The sequence below is a fragment of the Cricetulus griseus genome (genome assembly GCF_003668045.3).
Source record: "Cricetulus griseus strain 17A/GY chromosome 1 unlocalized genomic scaffold, alternate assembly CriGri-PICRH-1.0 chr1_1, whole genome shotgun sequence".
Lineage (NCBI taxonomy): Eukaryota > Metazoa > Chordata > Mammalia > Rodentia > Cricetidae > Cricetulus > Cricetulus griseus.
The window spans coordinates 214,020-230,442 of NW_023276807.1; the positions used below are offsets into that span (position 1 = coordinate 214,020).

The window sequence follows — 16,423 nt, forward strand, 5'->3', positions numbered from 1 at the left end:
TTTGTCTGTTTCCTCCTGGTGCTACCCTCCACTAGCTCAGGGCTTCAGTGCCAGGAAAAGGCTGACGTTGTCCTCTGAGCTCTCTTCTTTTGTACTGGGCTGTGAGAAGCCTACTCACTGTCACCCAGAAACTGTCTGAACAGCCATGAGTGTAAACGGGGGCCACAGAGTCACAGAGATCTGCTTAAATCCAGCTTCCTACTTCCCAAATGGGGGGCCTTGGGCAGTTAATCAGCCTCACAGAACTTGCATTTCCCCTCCCTCCCTCCCTTCTCCCTCCCTTCCCTTCCCTCTTTTCCCTCCTTCCACAAGATCTTATGACATAGCTAAGGATGACCTTGAACTCCTGATCTTCCTGCCTCTACCTCCTGAGAGCTGGGATCACCAGTGTGCACTCTACACCCTGTTTACTCAGGTCTAGTGCATATTCTGCGAGCACTGTACCACCTAAGCTACATCCCCAGCCTCCAGGAAGCTTCATGGGGTATGGGAAATGGCTCAGTGGGTAAGAATGCTTGCTGTTACAAGTGTCTCAGTTACAGGTTTCTTTTGCTGTGATAAAACACTGACCGAAAGAGGCTCCCAGGTTAAGAGCTGCTCTTCCAGAGGTCCTGAGTTCAAGTCCCAGCAACCACAATCATCTGAAATGAGATCTGGTGCCCTCTTCCAGTGTGCAGGCATATGTGCAGGCAGAACACTGTATACATAATAAATAAATCTTAAAAAAAACAAAAAACATTGACTGAAAGCATCTTACAGAGGATTAGGGTTTATTTCATCTTACACTTACACAACATAGACTGTCTTCAAAGTCAGTCAGGGCCCTAACCTGGAGGCAGGAACTGAAGTAAAAGCCACCGAAGAATACCTTTTACTGGCTTGTTCTCCATTGCTTGCTTAGCCTGTTTATATACCGTAGGACCACTTGCCTAGGGCTGGCACCATGCACAATGGGCTGGGCTCTCCCACATCAATCAATAATTAAGAAAATGTCCTCATAGGTTTGCCTACAGGCCAATCTGGTTGGGGCATTTTCTCAGTTGAGGTTCTCTCTTCCCAAATGACCCTAGCCCATGTCAAGTTGACATAAACAACAGCCATTACAGTTAGCATGAGGACCTAAGTTCAAATCCCTGGTACCCACATAAAAAGCTGGGGCATGACTTTTAACCTCTGCACTATGGGAATCAGAGACAGGAGGATCACTGGGCCTTGCTGGCTGCCAGCCTATGTTCAGGTACAGTGAGAAATCCTGTCTCAAGGGAATAAGGTGGAGAGCGACAGAGCTGGACACCCAGTGTCTTCTTCTGGCGTGAACATGTACATTTGCCCATGGGGCACACATACTGGCACACACACACACACACACACACACACACACACACACACACACACACACAGAGAGAGAGAGAGAGAGAGAGAGAGAGAGAGAGAAGAAAAGAAATAATGAATGAATGAAAGAGAATCTTATTTTCTTGCTTACAAGATCAGAATAGTTCTATTCTCAGAGGTGATGAACAAAGCCTGGCATGGTGCCCAGCACACACTAGTTATTCTGGGGGCAACCGCTCACCCCTCCAGCCCCAGTGCTCACCACCTGTCCTCTCCCTTCTACTGTTTTGTCTCTCTTTGGCCAGCGCCTTGACCTTTGCTTGTTTTTCTGGTACACACCCAGTGGCTCTCCCAGGCCAATAGGTGGTGTCAAACCCTAACCTAGGAGTGGCCACCTTGAACTTGGCTTAGAGGTGAGAAGCAAGGGAGCCGGATGTGTTGTTCTTTCTGCACTGTGGGTGTGTCTTGTGGCCATTCTGTGTCCAACCACCGGCAGCAATTTCTGCCTGTTCCCTGACTACCTTTCCCCACAGCCATGGAGGCTGAGGGTGCTGGGCCAGGCCCTGGGTGTGCAGCCAAGGTGGAGTTTGTCTGTGGGCCCCTGTGAATGTGTCCTAGGGAGGATAGGTTCCTGGGCCTGCCAGGTAGCCACACCCCCCTGGCTGTGGCACCATGTGTAGGGGCAGTTTCTGCCAATATGGTGGCTCTATCCAGTCACTTCTCTGGCCCATCTAAAGCCCTGCGGTAGTTCCAACTCCAGGGCCAGGACTGGCAGGGGTATTTGAAATGAACATGCCAGGGCCCAGAGGACAGCAGCAGGGAGCTTGGGAGGGCAGGGCCAATATAGCCTGCCAATGACCTAGGCTGGATGGCAGTTGGAACAAGGGCCATTGAAAGCATTGATGAGGGAGCTGGAGAGATGGTCCAGAGGTTAAGAGCACTGGCTGTTCTTCTAGAAGACCTGGGTTCAATTCCCGGCACCTACAACTCTGTAATTCCAGTTCCAGGGATTTGACACTTTCATACCAATGCACATAAAGTTAAGTAAATTTTATTTTTAAAAAAGCCTTAATGAGTAGATTTGGTCTGTTGAGCAAGTGACTGAAATGAATATGGTTGTCTCTCTGTCCTAATGGAATCCGTTCTAAGACCCAACCCCGAGTCCCCAAATCTGTAGATGCTCAAATCTCCTTTGTAACTGACTGCCACCCTCCCTCCTTCTGTCTCTTTTGTTCTGACTCTCCCTCTCCCCCTCCCTTCTCTCTCATCTCTCCCCTCTCCTCCTTCTGGATTTTTGGCCTGGTTAAGATTTTATCAACTTTGCTGGGCATCGGTGGCACACGCCTTTAATCCCAGCACTGGGGAGGCAGAGGCAGGCGGATCTCTGTGAATTCGAGACCAGCCTGGTCTCCAGCGAGAGTGCCAGGTCAGGCTCCAAAGCTACACAGAGAAACCCTGTCTTGAAAAAACAAAACAAAAACAAACAAACAAACAAGATTTTATCAACTTAATACAAACTCCAGTTATTTGGGAAGTGTAACCCCAACTGAGAAAATGCCTCCGTCAGATTGACTGTAAGCAAATGTGTAGGACATTTTCTTGATTAATTATTGATGTGGGAGGGCCCAGCCCATGTGGGAGGGGCCGCCCCAGGTGGTCCTGGGTCCTATAAGAAAGCAGGCTAAGGGAATGAGGGGCAAGTGGTAAGCGGTGTCCCTCCAGGGCTTCTACTTCAGTTCCTGTCTTGACTTCCTGTCATGATGACCTGTGGTTGGGCTTGTAACTGGAAATAAATCCTTTCCTCCCAAGTTACTTTAGTTCATGTTTGTTTTTTTTATCACAGCAGTAGAAAGCAAACCAGGACAGGATTGAACCAGGTCCTTCTATGTGCTTGGCAAGCATTCCACCCCTGAGCTGCAGAACACTCATCTGTGTGATTAACAGCATCTCCAGATGACTTTGATTGAATTTTTATTTAAGATTTACTTTTATGTCATGTTTATAGGTGTTTTGCGTACGTGTCTGTGAGCTACATACATGCAGTACCCATGGTGACCGCAAGAGGGAGTCAGATCCCTGGAACTGGAGTTACAGATCGTTGTTTTTTTGTTTTTTGTTTTTGTTTTTGCTTTTTTTTTTTTTTTTTTTCCCGAGCTGCTATGTGGATGCTGGGAATTGAATCCAGGTTCTTTGGATGAGCAGCCACTGAGTCATCTCTTCAGCCCTCTAGATGACTTTGAAAAATGGATGCTATTTAAGCACTGTGCAAATAGCTGCTACTCTGTATTGGTTAGGAGTCATGGCAAAGAAAAACAAAAACATGTGTTTCATATAAACAGTTTTTCCTAAGATTTTCAGTGAACAGTTGGTTAAATATGAAGGTGCAAAGCCTTCCGACACAAAGGGCTGGCTGCCACATGCAGGATTCAGACAGTATTTTCAACAACCCATATACTAGAGGGCACATGGAAGAAGATGGTGACTCAGGAGTTCCTCCAGATGCCCAGAACCAGTACCTATCCCCACTTAAATGTCCCAGTTGCCTCTTTCACCTCTTTGTCCTTGGACAAGGTGTGGAGTGTGTGTCGCTGATATGGTTGAGTAGTTTGTGCCTCTCCTGTCTCCCTTGGGTCATCTTAGACTCCACACACTGTGCTACTCCAGCCCCGTGTAGAAGAGAGGCTATGTCCTGGTGCTGGAGGGGCTGAAAGGTCAGGTTGAGAGTTGCTTCTCATGGGGCTGCAGAGGTGGCTGCTCTTCCGGAGGACCTGGGTTTGATTTCCAGCACCCACATGACAGCTCACAGCTGTCTGTCACCCCAGTCCCGGAGGACACAGTGCTCTCTTTTGCCTTCTGTGTGCAATAGATATGCATTTGGTATGCAGACATACATACATGCAGGCTCATACATACAAAAAAGGTCACTTCCCTGCAGGTGGCTGCCAGGTATCAGTATTGTCCCGAGGTTGGCATTCTGTGTGTGTGTGGGGGGGGTGGGAGGGTCTGGGAGATGCTGCAATCCTCCTAGGATAAGTCTCAGGCATGTGGGTTGAGGAAGCTGCCCTCATTATACATGAAACACACTTTCTTTCAATGAAGTCTTTGCTCTGGAAGATGGGAGGAAACCCTGTGCCCTGTGCCTCTCCATCATGTCTCACGGTGGGGATTGGCAGGGTCTGTTTGTCCACAGCAGGCACTGGGCTTTGGTCTCAGCACTCAGTTGGATCTAGTGCTAGACTTTGGTCTCAGTACTCAGTTGGATTCAGACACAGGCGCCAGGAAAGCCGATGGCGGAAGCCCAGTGTTGGCTGCTGCTGGCTGCTCATGTACACGGGCCACTGCCAGCTCTGGGCACTGGAAGGATGGGCTGGGGCTGGGATCTGTGGTGTAGGCAGCTTCTAATTCATGGCTGTGGGCCCACAGCCCGGTTCCATCCTTTGCTGGCCCACCAGGTCTCCAGTCTCCGTCCTGAGTTTTCCTCCTTGTAGGACTCCCATGTGTGGAATTAGGATGATTCCTCTCTGTTTAGTGGCCACCCACCCCTTCACAGCCCGTAGATTAGTTACTGCCCATATACTTTCCATATGGTGATAAAGGGCACAGGAGACTGAGATGATGAGGCAAGAGCAGCCGTGAAACCATCCAGCTCCCAGGAAGCCATGTGGCAGGAGTCAGAGGTCACCACTGTGTGTCACTGATGGTGCCTCTGGGCTTGTGTCTCACTTGTGGTTTCCAGACATTTATACAGGGCAGCCCTCTGATAGCCATTGCTATTTTCATTTTGCAGAAAAAGAAAAGGGAACTTCAAGCTGTGCCCCAAGCCAGCTAGGGGATTACAACCAAACAGAACTGATGGGGCTGGAGCGATGCTCAGCAGTTAAAAGCACTGAGGGCCAGGGTTCAACTCCCAGCACAGGCATCTTACAACCATTTGTCACTCCAGTTCCAGGGGATCCGACATCGTCTTCTGGCCTCTGTGGGAACTGCATGCCCTTGGTACACAGACATACATGACAGGCAAAACACTCATTATATAAAATTAAAAATTAGAAGAAAAAAACAGAGTCAGGATTTGACCCCCAAGACTCCAAGTAGCTGCTTTATTATTGGCTACACTGACTGGCTGAGGGAGCCATTTCTTCCTAAGACTCTCAACTACTATCTGGGATGTTATCAGTGACATGTTTTTATGCAGACACCAGAAGTCACAGATAAAGATACAGAACATTTTCCATGAAGCCAGCAAAACACCAATGGTATGTTCAGTGTAAACTAGCACACAGGCGTGCACATGTGACAGGAAGTTTGTTAACTGTGGTTATTATATAGTTGGTTGCTAAGTGATTTAATCTTTTCTTTTGTATGTTTGTGTGTATGTGTGTGCTTAGAGTCAAATATTTTGCTTGGTTTTATGCCTTTAAAAAAGCCTTTGTGTGTGAATATGTGGTGTGGTTTGAGTGAGTGAGTGAGTGTGTGTGTGTTTGTGTGTGTGTGCGCGCACGTGTGCTCGGGTGCGGGTGTGCTCGGGCGCGGGTGTGTAGGTGTGTGCATGGCACAGTTTACGTGTGGAGATCAGACAGTAATTTGGGGTGTCGGTTTCTATCTTACTTGAGTCCTTTTCATCATTCATCATTCACTGCTGCAAACACCAGGCTGGCTGGTCCGCAAGCTTGTGGGGATTCTTCTGTCTCCATCTCCCATCTCCCTATAGGAACACCGGGATTACCAAGGTGTGCACTGCTTTTACTCAGGTCTCCAGCCCCTAAAAAGGCCAGGTTCTAACATACAGCACTGGTTCACCCCTCCATGACCTTATCCAGCACCTTAAAGAAAGCAGGTGTGAGCTGGGTGTTGGTGGCACACACCTTTAATCCCAGCACTCGGGAGGCAGAGGCAGGCTGATCTCTGTGAGTTCGAGGCCAGCCTGGTCTACAAGAGCCAGTTCCAGGACAACCTCCAAAGCAATACAGAGAAACCCTGTCTCAAGAAAGAAAGAAAGAAAGAAAGAAAGAAAGAAAGAAAGAAAGAAAGAAAGAAAGGAAAGAAAGAAAGAAAGAAAGAAAGAAAGCAGGCATGTCTAACCCAGTGTCCTGGGTTAACTCCGGAGGTGGACATCCTCAGGAGAGGGTGAATGTCCCATCCTTGGAAGTAGACAAACAGCAGCCGACTCCCTCTCTATCCAGACTTCCTGGCAGGGGAGTGCCTAGGACTGGGTTTCTGGATGCCATCTGTGGGGAACTCCTCAGTGTTCCAGGCCCTGGTAGACAAAGGGATTGTGCTGAGCTAAGCTCCTTCCTTAGTTAGAGTCTAACTAAGCATGTCCAGGCACCTTGTTCACATGCAGATCTGACTGGGGCTCAGGGTAGGAAGACTGTTTCTAACATGCTCCTGGGTGATGCTGTCACTGTCCATCAAGCACTCTTACTTTGGAGATTTACCTTGGAGTAGGGTCCACAGCTGGGACTGCACTGTGCGGGTACCACCTAGTAATGCCATCCCAGCGATAATCAGAAAGTACTTATATATGTTACAACAACAGTGAGCTTCAAAGGGGGACTCTTGTGTCAGGTGACCTCTCTGGAAGAGACACTTCAGAGGGGGACCGTTGAGCATCTTGTTGAGCATCTTGGTCTGTCACTGCGTGAAGCCAACCCTCTCCCCATAGACTTGGGCTCTGTGGAAAGAGCTCAAGGTTGGGAACAGTGTCTGAGATTGGAATTCCAGCCATGTGTCCCTGGGCAAGTCATCACCTCCCTTAGACTCAGTTTCTTTTCTTGGTAAAGTAGGGAGGAAAAGGCCTGCTGGATAAGGTCATGGAGGGGTGAACTGGTGCTGGATAAGGTCATGGAGGGGTGAACCAGTGCTGTATGTTAGAACCTGGCCTGATATGTGACATGAACTAGCCCCTCCCCGCCCCCAGGGAAATGTCCTAGCTTCACTTGGTGCTTTTCTTGTAGGTGGATGAGATTTACCATGATGAATCACTGGGGGCCCACGTGAACATCGCCCTTGTCCGCTTGATCATGGTCGGCTACCGACAGGTGAGCTCCTGCTGACTGGAGGGAGGCAGGGTGGATGACAGGCAAGAGACTTGCCTACCAAACTCGTCTCCTTGAGGAATCTGTAGGACAAAGAGGCTTTCGGGTGGGGCAGTGATCGAGACAAGTCCCGTCATTGTTGAACTTAGGGACCCTGATCTCTGCAGCACTAAACCAGGCTAATGGGGGTGGAAGTCACACTTTCCTCACAAGCTACCATAGAGACCAGATGAGGCAGTAAGTGTTCAGTATGGGGAAATGCTCAACACAGTTGACGCCTTGCAGGTTAAGGAGAATGGAAAGAGTATGCATTGAGTCTCCAGTGGGTATATGTAACAATGCTTAGTAAGCACTAGTGTGTTTGTGTGTGTGTGGCGGGGGACCATGTGCCAGCATCAGCCAGGTGTGGACAGCTGGCGATCTCTAGGAGAGGTGCTGCTGTCCCCTGGGCCTCAGTGTTCTCCCTCTAAGGAGAGCTCCTGTGTTGTCTGAGGTCTTTAACGTTTCCACCCTTCCGGTCCCTGCAGTCCCTAAGCCTGATCGAGCGAGGGAACCCAGCACGCAGCCTGGAGCAAGTATGTCGCTGGGCACACTCCCAGCAGCGCCAGGACCCTAGCCACACTGAACACCATGACCACGTCATCTTCCTCACCCGCCAGAACTTCGGTCCCTCAGGTATGCAAGGGACTGTACTTACCATGGCCAGGTGTGAGCAGCCTGCAGGGCAGAGTGGGAATTCAAGGCTGGACCTGGAGAGCAATGTTCTGCCTGTGGGGCCCACCCCAGGCAAGAAGAGGGGACAGGACCTAGACGGGCAGAGGGGTAGGCCTTGGAACTTAGGGACTGTGGCCAGGGAATGTACCACACTTTGGTGGTCACTGCCTCAGTCCTACCTGGAGCTGCTGTTTGAAGACCCCCAGCTGCTTGAAGACCTCAGAGACCTTAGCCATGCTTCTGCTCACTCCAGACTGTGAGCACCTGGGGAGATTGTATGGCTGTAGGAAAGGAAGCCATGCCCCATGCCACCCCACGATCCAGGAGCTCTTCAGCTTCTGGATTCTTCCAAGTTGCAAATGGGGGAAAGTATAATATTGACTGTCCTCCATCTGCCAGCTGCTCACTGGATAGAGGGTAGAGAGGCTGCACAGAAGCCCACGGCAGTATTGACAACCGTAAGCACCTATATTCATGCAGTGTTGATCACAGTTCCCATATGGGGAAACCGAGGCATAGTGTGGTGAAGAGACACACCGAGGCCACACTGGTTCTCTACATCTCACATTGAGGGCCTTTTAGGTGTTTTACTAGTTTGATGGTGGAAATGAGTCAGCTAGCCTGCCTACCCAAAGGCTGCTCTGTCTGAACCACCGGCTTCCAAATGTATATAAGTGCATATGTGTGCATACACATGCATAGACATGCACACACACAGTGACACTGTACACAGGTGTATGGTTACATTCAGACACCCAGACATATGTACACAAGTGGACAAGACACAGACAGGCACATGTGTGTGGAACTGTATGGTGTGTAGTGCTAACCCCAGAGCCACCAGCTGAGAGGCTCCATGACCTTTTTGCTGCACCATTGCACTGTGTCTCCCAAGCCCTGTCAAGATGGGAAGGTGGAGTCAGTACAACTGTAAGTCACGGAGAGCTCTCTCTAGTTAGTTACTGCAGGCCTGGGTGAGGAGCCCTTCCTGTCCACACCTCCATCTCCAGATTGTCCCAGCCTGCACTCCTGCTGCGTTGTTTTTGCCTGGGGTGGACTGCACGGTGCCTGGCAAGCTCAGCTTAGTCTTAACCCCTGAGCCCCAGCCCTCAGTCCTAGAGGTGTTACTGAAGGCAGACCCTTGGCTCAGTGGTGCCTACTAACAGCATGGCTGCTTGCTCTGTTTCCTGCATCATCTCCTCAAACTCGGGAGAGTTTATCTTGCCTGTTCTCTAGCTTGGCCCTCAGAAGTCACTCCTTTGGCTTCTTCCTCTGGGCCCGTCAAACTTTCCATGGGGACCACTCCATTCCTTTCCTTCACCTCTCCCTAGAACTCTCGATCGTTGAACTGTGGTCCTTAGGCACACCTGTACTCAATTCCCATCCCCCGGCTGAGTTAGACCCTCCTTAATGATGGGATGTGTTGAGTGTAGAAAGGTGTGGTCTTCTTCTCTGTTTCCCCCATGGTAGCTACAGAATTCTTCTTCTTCTTCTTCTTCTTCTTCTTCTTCTTCTTTCCTTTTTTAAATTTTAATTAGAAAGAAAATTATTTTACATGTCAATCCCAGGTCCCTTTCCCTCCCCTCCTCCCCTACCTCCCCACCACTAATGCCCTACCCACCCCATACCCTTTCTGTTCCCAAGTGAGGGTGAGGCCTTCCATGGGGGGGGGGCTTCAGAGTCTGTCTTATTCTTTGGGATAGGGCCTAGGCCAACCCCCTTGTGTCTAGACTCAGGGAGTATCCCTCCATGTGGGGATGGGTTCCCAAAGTCCATCCCTATGCTAGAGGATAAGTACTGATCCACTACAAGAGGTCCCATAGATTTCCAAGGTCTCCTCACTGACACCCACATTCAGGGGGTCTGGATCATTCCCATGCTGTCTTCTTCTCTTTCTCTTCCTCATGCTCTTTCTCCTCATCATCTTCCTCCTTCCTCCTCCTCCCCCTCCTTCCTTCTCTCTCCTCTCTACCCCCTTTCCCAACTCCTCCTCCTCTTCTCCCTCCCCTACTTTGTTGCAGTTGTTAGGTGTGTCTCTCTGTCTTGTCCAGGCTGGTCTGAAACTCCTATACTCATGTGGCCTTCCTTCCTTGGTCTCAAGAACAGCAGGGCCTATGGGCAGGTGCCTCTGAACCTGGCTGCCCACTGTACCCAACACAGGGCCACCCCTGACTTCCATAGAGAAAGTGTTCTGAGCTTGTTTGTTGTGTGACTTACAGAATTAGAGTATGTGGAGCCTTGGGTCTCCCCTGGATGTTCCACTTGTTCAAAGGAGTTGCTTCTAGAACGAGGAAAACTATAGGCCAAGAGCAAGTCCTAATGCTGGGGAGTGGTGGCAACAGGCCCATGTTTGTTCTCTGGGAAGAGATTTTTGAGACCCTTTCTTCTCAGGAACCTCCAGCACCCACCAGGTTGGGATGTCTCTGTGTGGTTCAGGCTGGGCACACAGGTCAGCACACCCCACCTCATCTGCCTAAGATCTCTCTCCTTTTCCCTGACAGGGTATGCCCCTGTCACTGGTATGTGCCACCCCCTAAGAAGCTGCGCCCTCAACCACGAGGATGGCTTCTCTTCAGCTTTTGTGGTGGCGCACGAGACTGGCCATGTGTAAGTAGCTCTGGGAGGGTGGGAGAGTGAGTGGCTCTAAGGTTATGGGCCTAGTATTGAGCTCAGAGGGAGCCTTTACTCCCAGGCTTTTGTCAGGCTGGTGGCAAAATACCTGTCATAGGTGAGACCTGCTGTCTGTATGGCCTCTGTCCTTGCTGTTTCTCCACTCTCTGTCTTTATCCCAGTATCCTTTAGAGACCAGTTCCAGCTCACCCTGGCTTGTGCCCTCTGAGGGCCTGGCCCAAGCCCACCATAAACAGGCACACTTTGAGCCCAGGCCATAAGCCAGTTGGGGCTGGCAGCCGGTTCTGTGGACTCGGACGCTGTTTAGAACACATTCATTCACTCCCTTGCCAGTATTTGGGTCTGAGGGAGGGGTGAGTCTCCAGAGGGGAGGAGAGGAGCAGAGGCATGGGCTGGGAGCTGAGGCTAGTAGGCCCACTCTGAATTCCTGGTCAAGGCAGTGTCTGCTGCTTGGGGTCCATCTGTCTGTTCACAGGGTCAGTACCCACAGCATGACTTTCCCTTGCCCTCTAGGCTTGGCATGGAGCACGATGGCCAGGGAAATGGCTGCGACGATGAGACCAGCCTGGGCAGTGTCATGGCGCCCTTGGTGCAGGCTGCTTTCCACCGTTTCCATTGGTCCCGCTGCAGCAAGTTGGAGCTCAGCCGCTACCTCCCGTAGGTTGCCTCCGCCTCAGGGGAGGGATGGGTGGGCAAGCCCAGGCTATACAGCCTGAACTCTGTCCTGCCCTCACTCCACCTGCCTGGCCTGGTCTTTCTGTGTCTCTTTTGCCCCCATTCCCTCACCTGGCCTGAAATTCCCACATTAGCAGACAGGTGGGTTAGTGAGCCTCTCACCTCAGTGTGACAAAGGGACCAGAGTCGTGGAAGTACTATTACAAGCCAGGGTTCCCTACCTACCCAGGGTCTAACTAACTAACTAGCTTCTCTGTGGGCTACACCTGGGAATCTGTGTTCACTAAGTGTGCAGGAGACACCGTGCTGCAGATGGAGCTAGGGTAGCTTCAGTTCCCCAGGGTCCCAGAGACAAGGATGTAGGAAAGGCATGAGGAGGTGAAGGACAGGTATTCCAAGCAGACAGAGACAGGGACACTGAGCACTGACCTTCCATAGCAGTTGGCTGGCACTGTCTACCCAGCATGCCTCTTGTATGGTGGATACACTTTGACTCAGGCAGTGTGCCTTCAAATTGTCTGTTAGTCCATTCCTAATCTTATCCAGAGTGCATCCTTTTATGTGTGCAAACCAACACCACAAGCCAGCTGTATCTATGAGGCTGTATCTATGAGGCCATAGTCACCAGGAAACATAATCCTGGCCCTACCCTGAAGGACAAGGCAAGGGATGACCCTTGACTCTAGAGGTCAGTTTGATCCACCCTGAGTTCTTTCTCCAGGCCTTGATACCCTTGCCCCTGGAATCCTCCTGCTAGTCAGTCACAGAGGAAGAGAGATTCTGTGACAGCCCATCCTCCTTGTCAGAGACAGCTGGGGCCCAGGACAGTGGGCACAAGTTCCTGTAGACCTTCCTTGCTAGTTAAAGGTCCCAACCTGGAGAGGGAAGGCTTGGGATTTCTAGCCCTCCAGCTGGCTGCTAACTTCCCTTGTTCCCACTGCAGTTCCTATGACTGCCTCCTTGATGACCCCTTTGAGCGCACCTGGCCCCAGCCCCCGGAACTGCCTGGGATCGACTACTCCATGGATGAGCAGTGCCGTTTTGACTTCGGCACTGGGTACCACACCTGTTTGGCTGTGAGTAGGCTGGGTGCCAGGCTAGTATGACCCAGGCTGTTGCTTTACAGGATACTTTCAACCCTGCCAGCAGTGGGCCTAGAGATGGGCTTGCAGCCTTGGTTCCAGCATAGTTGGAAGAGATGAGGGGCAGGGTATATACTCCATCCAGTCCTACCTTCAAGCTGCATGGATAAAGAGGCCTGGGCACAGAGGCAAGGAGGGCCAGCAGCCATTGATGCCCGGGCCGGTCTGGTCCCTTGAGGAGTTTACCTGTGAGGTAGACCAGGTGTCAGGCCAGGGGTTGGGCCTGTGTTAGAAGAGTTACCACCTCTGGACATTGTGGTAGGGCATGGTGGTCTATCTCCTTAGCCCTGTGTCTGCAAGTTACCTCTCCATGGGGTCACACCCATGTCTTCATCCTCCTGCTGGAGGCCATAGGTACCAAAGAGCACAATCCTGCTCCATCTCTCCAGGACAGGGCAAGGGGTGACCCTCAAGTCTGGGGGTCAGCTTGATCTGCCCTGAAGAGATTCACACAAGAGGACATTTCAGCGTAGGGACATCTAAAGAATAGGCTCTGTGGCCCTAGGACTTTGTATCTATACCCTAAGAATGAAGATTCCCTCCCCTCTTTTACCCTCTCCTCTGCAGGGTAGGGTGCTCTGTTTGGTAGCAGGGAACCCTTGTGTGGTTATTTTTCCCACAGTGGGACATGTGCCTTGACACAATACTGCTTTGGGGCTAAAGAACAGTGTAGACTCCAGTACTCAAATGCTGTACTTGTGGGGTGCCTGTCTGCCTTAGGAGAGATGCTAAGAAAGTAATAATGAAATTGGGGGCACCCTTCCAGTCTGGAGCACAAGGTGACTGACCTCTGACCTCACTGGGTGTCCATATTAGAAGAAGATGGAGGAGTCTCTACTTCATGTGAGATCCTTCATATGCCCAAGGATCAGGGCCCAAGTGGCTGTGTAAAGGCTTAGGAGAGGACAGAGTATGAGCCCTGGGAAGAGTCCCTTCTCCAACTGCAGGAGGGGCACAGAGGAGGCCCAGGAGCTGTTGGCATTTAGGGTTGAGTGGAGTTTGGTAGTACACAAGGTTCTGACTACCTTGTAGTGTCTCGGATCCCAGCAACCACCATGCCTTCCCTTCTCTCTGTCACTACTTACCTCATTCCCTGCCTCACAGTTCAGGACCTTTGAGCCCTGCAAGCAGCTGTGGTGCAGCCATCCCGACAACCCATACTTCTGCAAGACCAAGAAGGGGCCTCCGCTGGACGGGACGGAGTGCGCACCAGGCAAGGTACTTGTGTGAGGCTGTGGAGGAAGTGGCCCTCCTAAGGTGTAGACCATCCATCCCTGGCATGGGTGTAGGTGCTAAGGGTCCAGCTTCTATGTGGCATGGATCGTACACATGCTTAGACCCCATACTTCCACAATGCTCTTTGCCCCTCCCTTGGCCTCTATGGTTGGCCTGGTTTAGTGTTTGGCTATAGGCAACAGACTTGGCTCCTACATGTCTATGGTCCCTAGGGAGGCATTTCAGGGTTACAGGTAAGCTTCTGACAGGGTGAGACGATTGTCTTTCCTTTCTTCTCAGCCCTGCCCACACCAGACAGGGCGATGCATGAAATAGTGGTCCATTCATCCTCATCACTAATCTCATTGAGTAATGAATGCTGGCTGTTTCTGGTGAGCCGTGTGTGCTGCTGTTGACTGCGGTGCTGTTACCAGCACTTCACTGGAGAAAGATGGCTACACCGGTGACAGCAAGCCTTTGGTTTGAGGTGGCTCAGCTACCTATATTCCAGTAGGGCTGGCATCCTGTCCAGTTCATTCCCTAGCCTAATTTCTTAATGGCTCTCTCTTTCTGGGTTTGCCATGGTATCCATCAGCTATGCTGTGTGCCCCAAAGAACACCCTTGTTGCAGGCTCCACTATGGTGGCCCAAGGTGACCACATGCCCTCTGCTCTACCCCAGTGGTGCTTCAAAGGTCACTGTATCTGGAAGTCACCGGAGCAAACTTATGGCCAGGATGGAGGCTGGAGTTCCTGGACCAAATTTGGCTCATGTTCTCGGTCATGCGGAGGTGGAGTGCGATCCAGAAGCAGGAGCTGCGACAACCCTCCGTGAGTGTGGTGGCCTGAGTTGAGGTGGGCAGGGCAGAGGACACCACTTACCCAGAAGAGAGACACTCAGAGGGGAAGGCAGTGGACAGGGCACATGAAAGTGACTCCTACAGATAGATAGTCACTTGTTTCCTGGATAAGAACCCAGAGCGTTGGAGCAAGGAAGGTCTCTCCTACCTGCATTTGCTAGTGAGCCATTGGGGCTGGCTTCCAGAAATGTGCCTGAGATAGCATTTCAAGTGCTCATAGCCAGAGGGGTCCCCAGAGAGGCTGGATGGGCCCAGGACTCTGTCAGATATTCAAGACTTCCCACCAACCCAATTTTTGGCCACATAAACTTTCATGTTTTCAAACTTCTGTCTAACGCCAATGCGGAATGGGTAAATGAGGGTGAAGCTCCCACGAGTCCACTGGCCTGGGACTTGCACAGGGTGTGGCCCAGGCCCTCCTTACACCAAGTGGCATAATGAACATTCACAATAACAGGTCACAGGGCCACAGTAGATCCAGACCTTTAGGAACAGTAGTCATTTGGGGCTCAGTGGATAAAGTACTTGTCATGCAAGCTAGACCAGAGTTTAGATTCCCTGGAATCTATGTAGAAGTTGGGCAAGAGTGATGGCTGCTCATAATCCTAGCACTTGAAATATTGGGGATGCAGGATTCCTCAGGGAAAACTGGCTGGGAAGACTAGCCAGAACCAGCAAGCACCAGTTTCAACATGAGATCCTGCTGCCATAAATAAAGTGGAAAATGAGGATAGCCAATGTCAACTTTGGACCACCACACACATGCACACATGTATACATCCATATACATGTAAACATGCATGCACACCACATACTCATGCCCATGCAGAAAGAGAAACAAAAAGAAATAGTGGTTATTGGTGGTGCACTGTTTACCTGCAAGGATTGGTGGCTCACTGCCACCAGAGCAACCGGTGTCTTTGTTAGCCGTGTTATGCAATGACAATCAACATGGACTAACTTGTAGTTTTCCTATGATGGAGCCACCACAGCCAAGGTTGTAGTAAGGCATAGCGGTGCCTACTCTGATAAACCACTTTGCATTTGCCAGCAAGTTATCCCCTGTAGTAATAGCTTTTCATTTTATGTGGCTTAAATGAAAGAATGCGTGTGCTCAGCACTGGAGTGTGGGTTAAATACTCCAGAGGCAATAGCTGCTGTTATTTGGAAGTGTTCTGAACACTGTGTGCAGGATGTTATGTGCTCAAGTGATAAGCCTGGAGTTCTCCTAGTGCTCTGAGGAAGGCATTGCTACCTCCTATACATGCATACTTTATACTGATAGGTTGCCTTTTTTTGTTTTGTTTTGTTTTGTTTTGTTTTGTTTTGTTTGAGGCAGGATCTCACTAGGTAGCTTTGGCTGGCCTAGAGCTCAATGTGTAGACCAGGCTGGCCTCAAACTCATAAGGATTCATCTGCCTCTGTCTCCCAAGTGCTGGGGATTAAAGGTGTGTGCCACCACACCCAGCTTCATAGTCTTTTTAAAGAAGGTTTATTTCTATTTTATGTGTTTTGCCTACATGTATGTATGTGTACTGTGTGTTTGCAGTGCCTGAAGAGGCCAGAAGAGGGCATCAGATATCTGGGAACTGGAGTTACAGACAGCTGTAAGCCACCATGTGGGTGCTGGAAACTGAACCTGCAGGAGTAGCCAGTGTTCTCAACTGTTGAGTCATCTCACCAGTTGCCGTATTGATAGTCTTTTCTAATCCTCTCGACTAATGGGGATGAGTGTCTGGTTGCTCTACCCTATTATATTTTGTCGAAACAGAAGTTGAGTTATGGTGGTTCCATGTTTCAAGGTGGAAATCAAGGTG

General features: G+C 50.5%; 1 protein-coding gene across 2 annotated transcripts in view; it reads left to right on the forward strand.

Moving 5' to 3' along the window:
* The window catches only part of Adamts14 (ADAM metallopeptidase with thrombospondin type 1 motif 14), a 71,055-nt gene that overhangs the window by 34,700 nt on the left and 19,932 nt on the right, over window positions 1-16,423 (forward strand). The window contains exons 5-11 of one of the 2 annotated variants that reach the window (XM_035453196.1): window positions 7,290-7,373; window positions 7,898-8,078; window positions 10,586-10,691; window positions 11,229-11,372; window positions 12,334-12,466; window positions 13,637-13,750; window positions 14,429-14,577. In XM_035453196.1, coding sequence (XP_035309087.1) covers window positions 7,290-7,373; window positions 7,898-8,078; window positions 10,586-10,691; window positions 11,229-11,372; window positions 12,334-12,466; window positions 13,637-13,750; window positions 14,429-14,577 — 911 coding nt within the window. The remainder of the gene's footprint in view (window positions 1-7,289; window positions 7,374-7,897; window positions 8,079-10,585; window positions 10,692-11,228; window positions 11,373-12,333; window positions 12,467-13,636; window positions 13,751-14,428; window positions 14,578-16,423) is intronic. The other variant, XM_027388293.2, reaches the window with a different exon arrangement.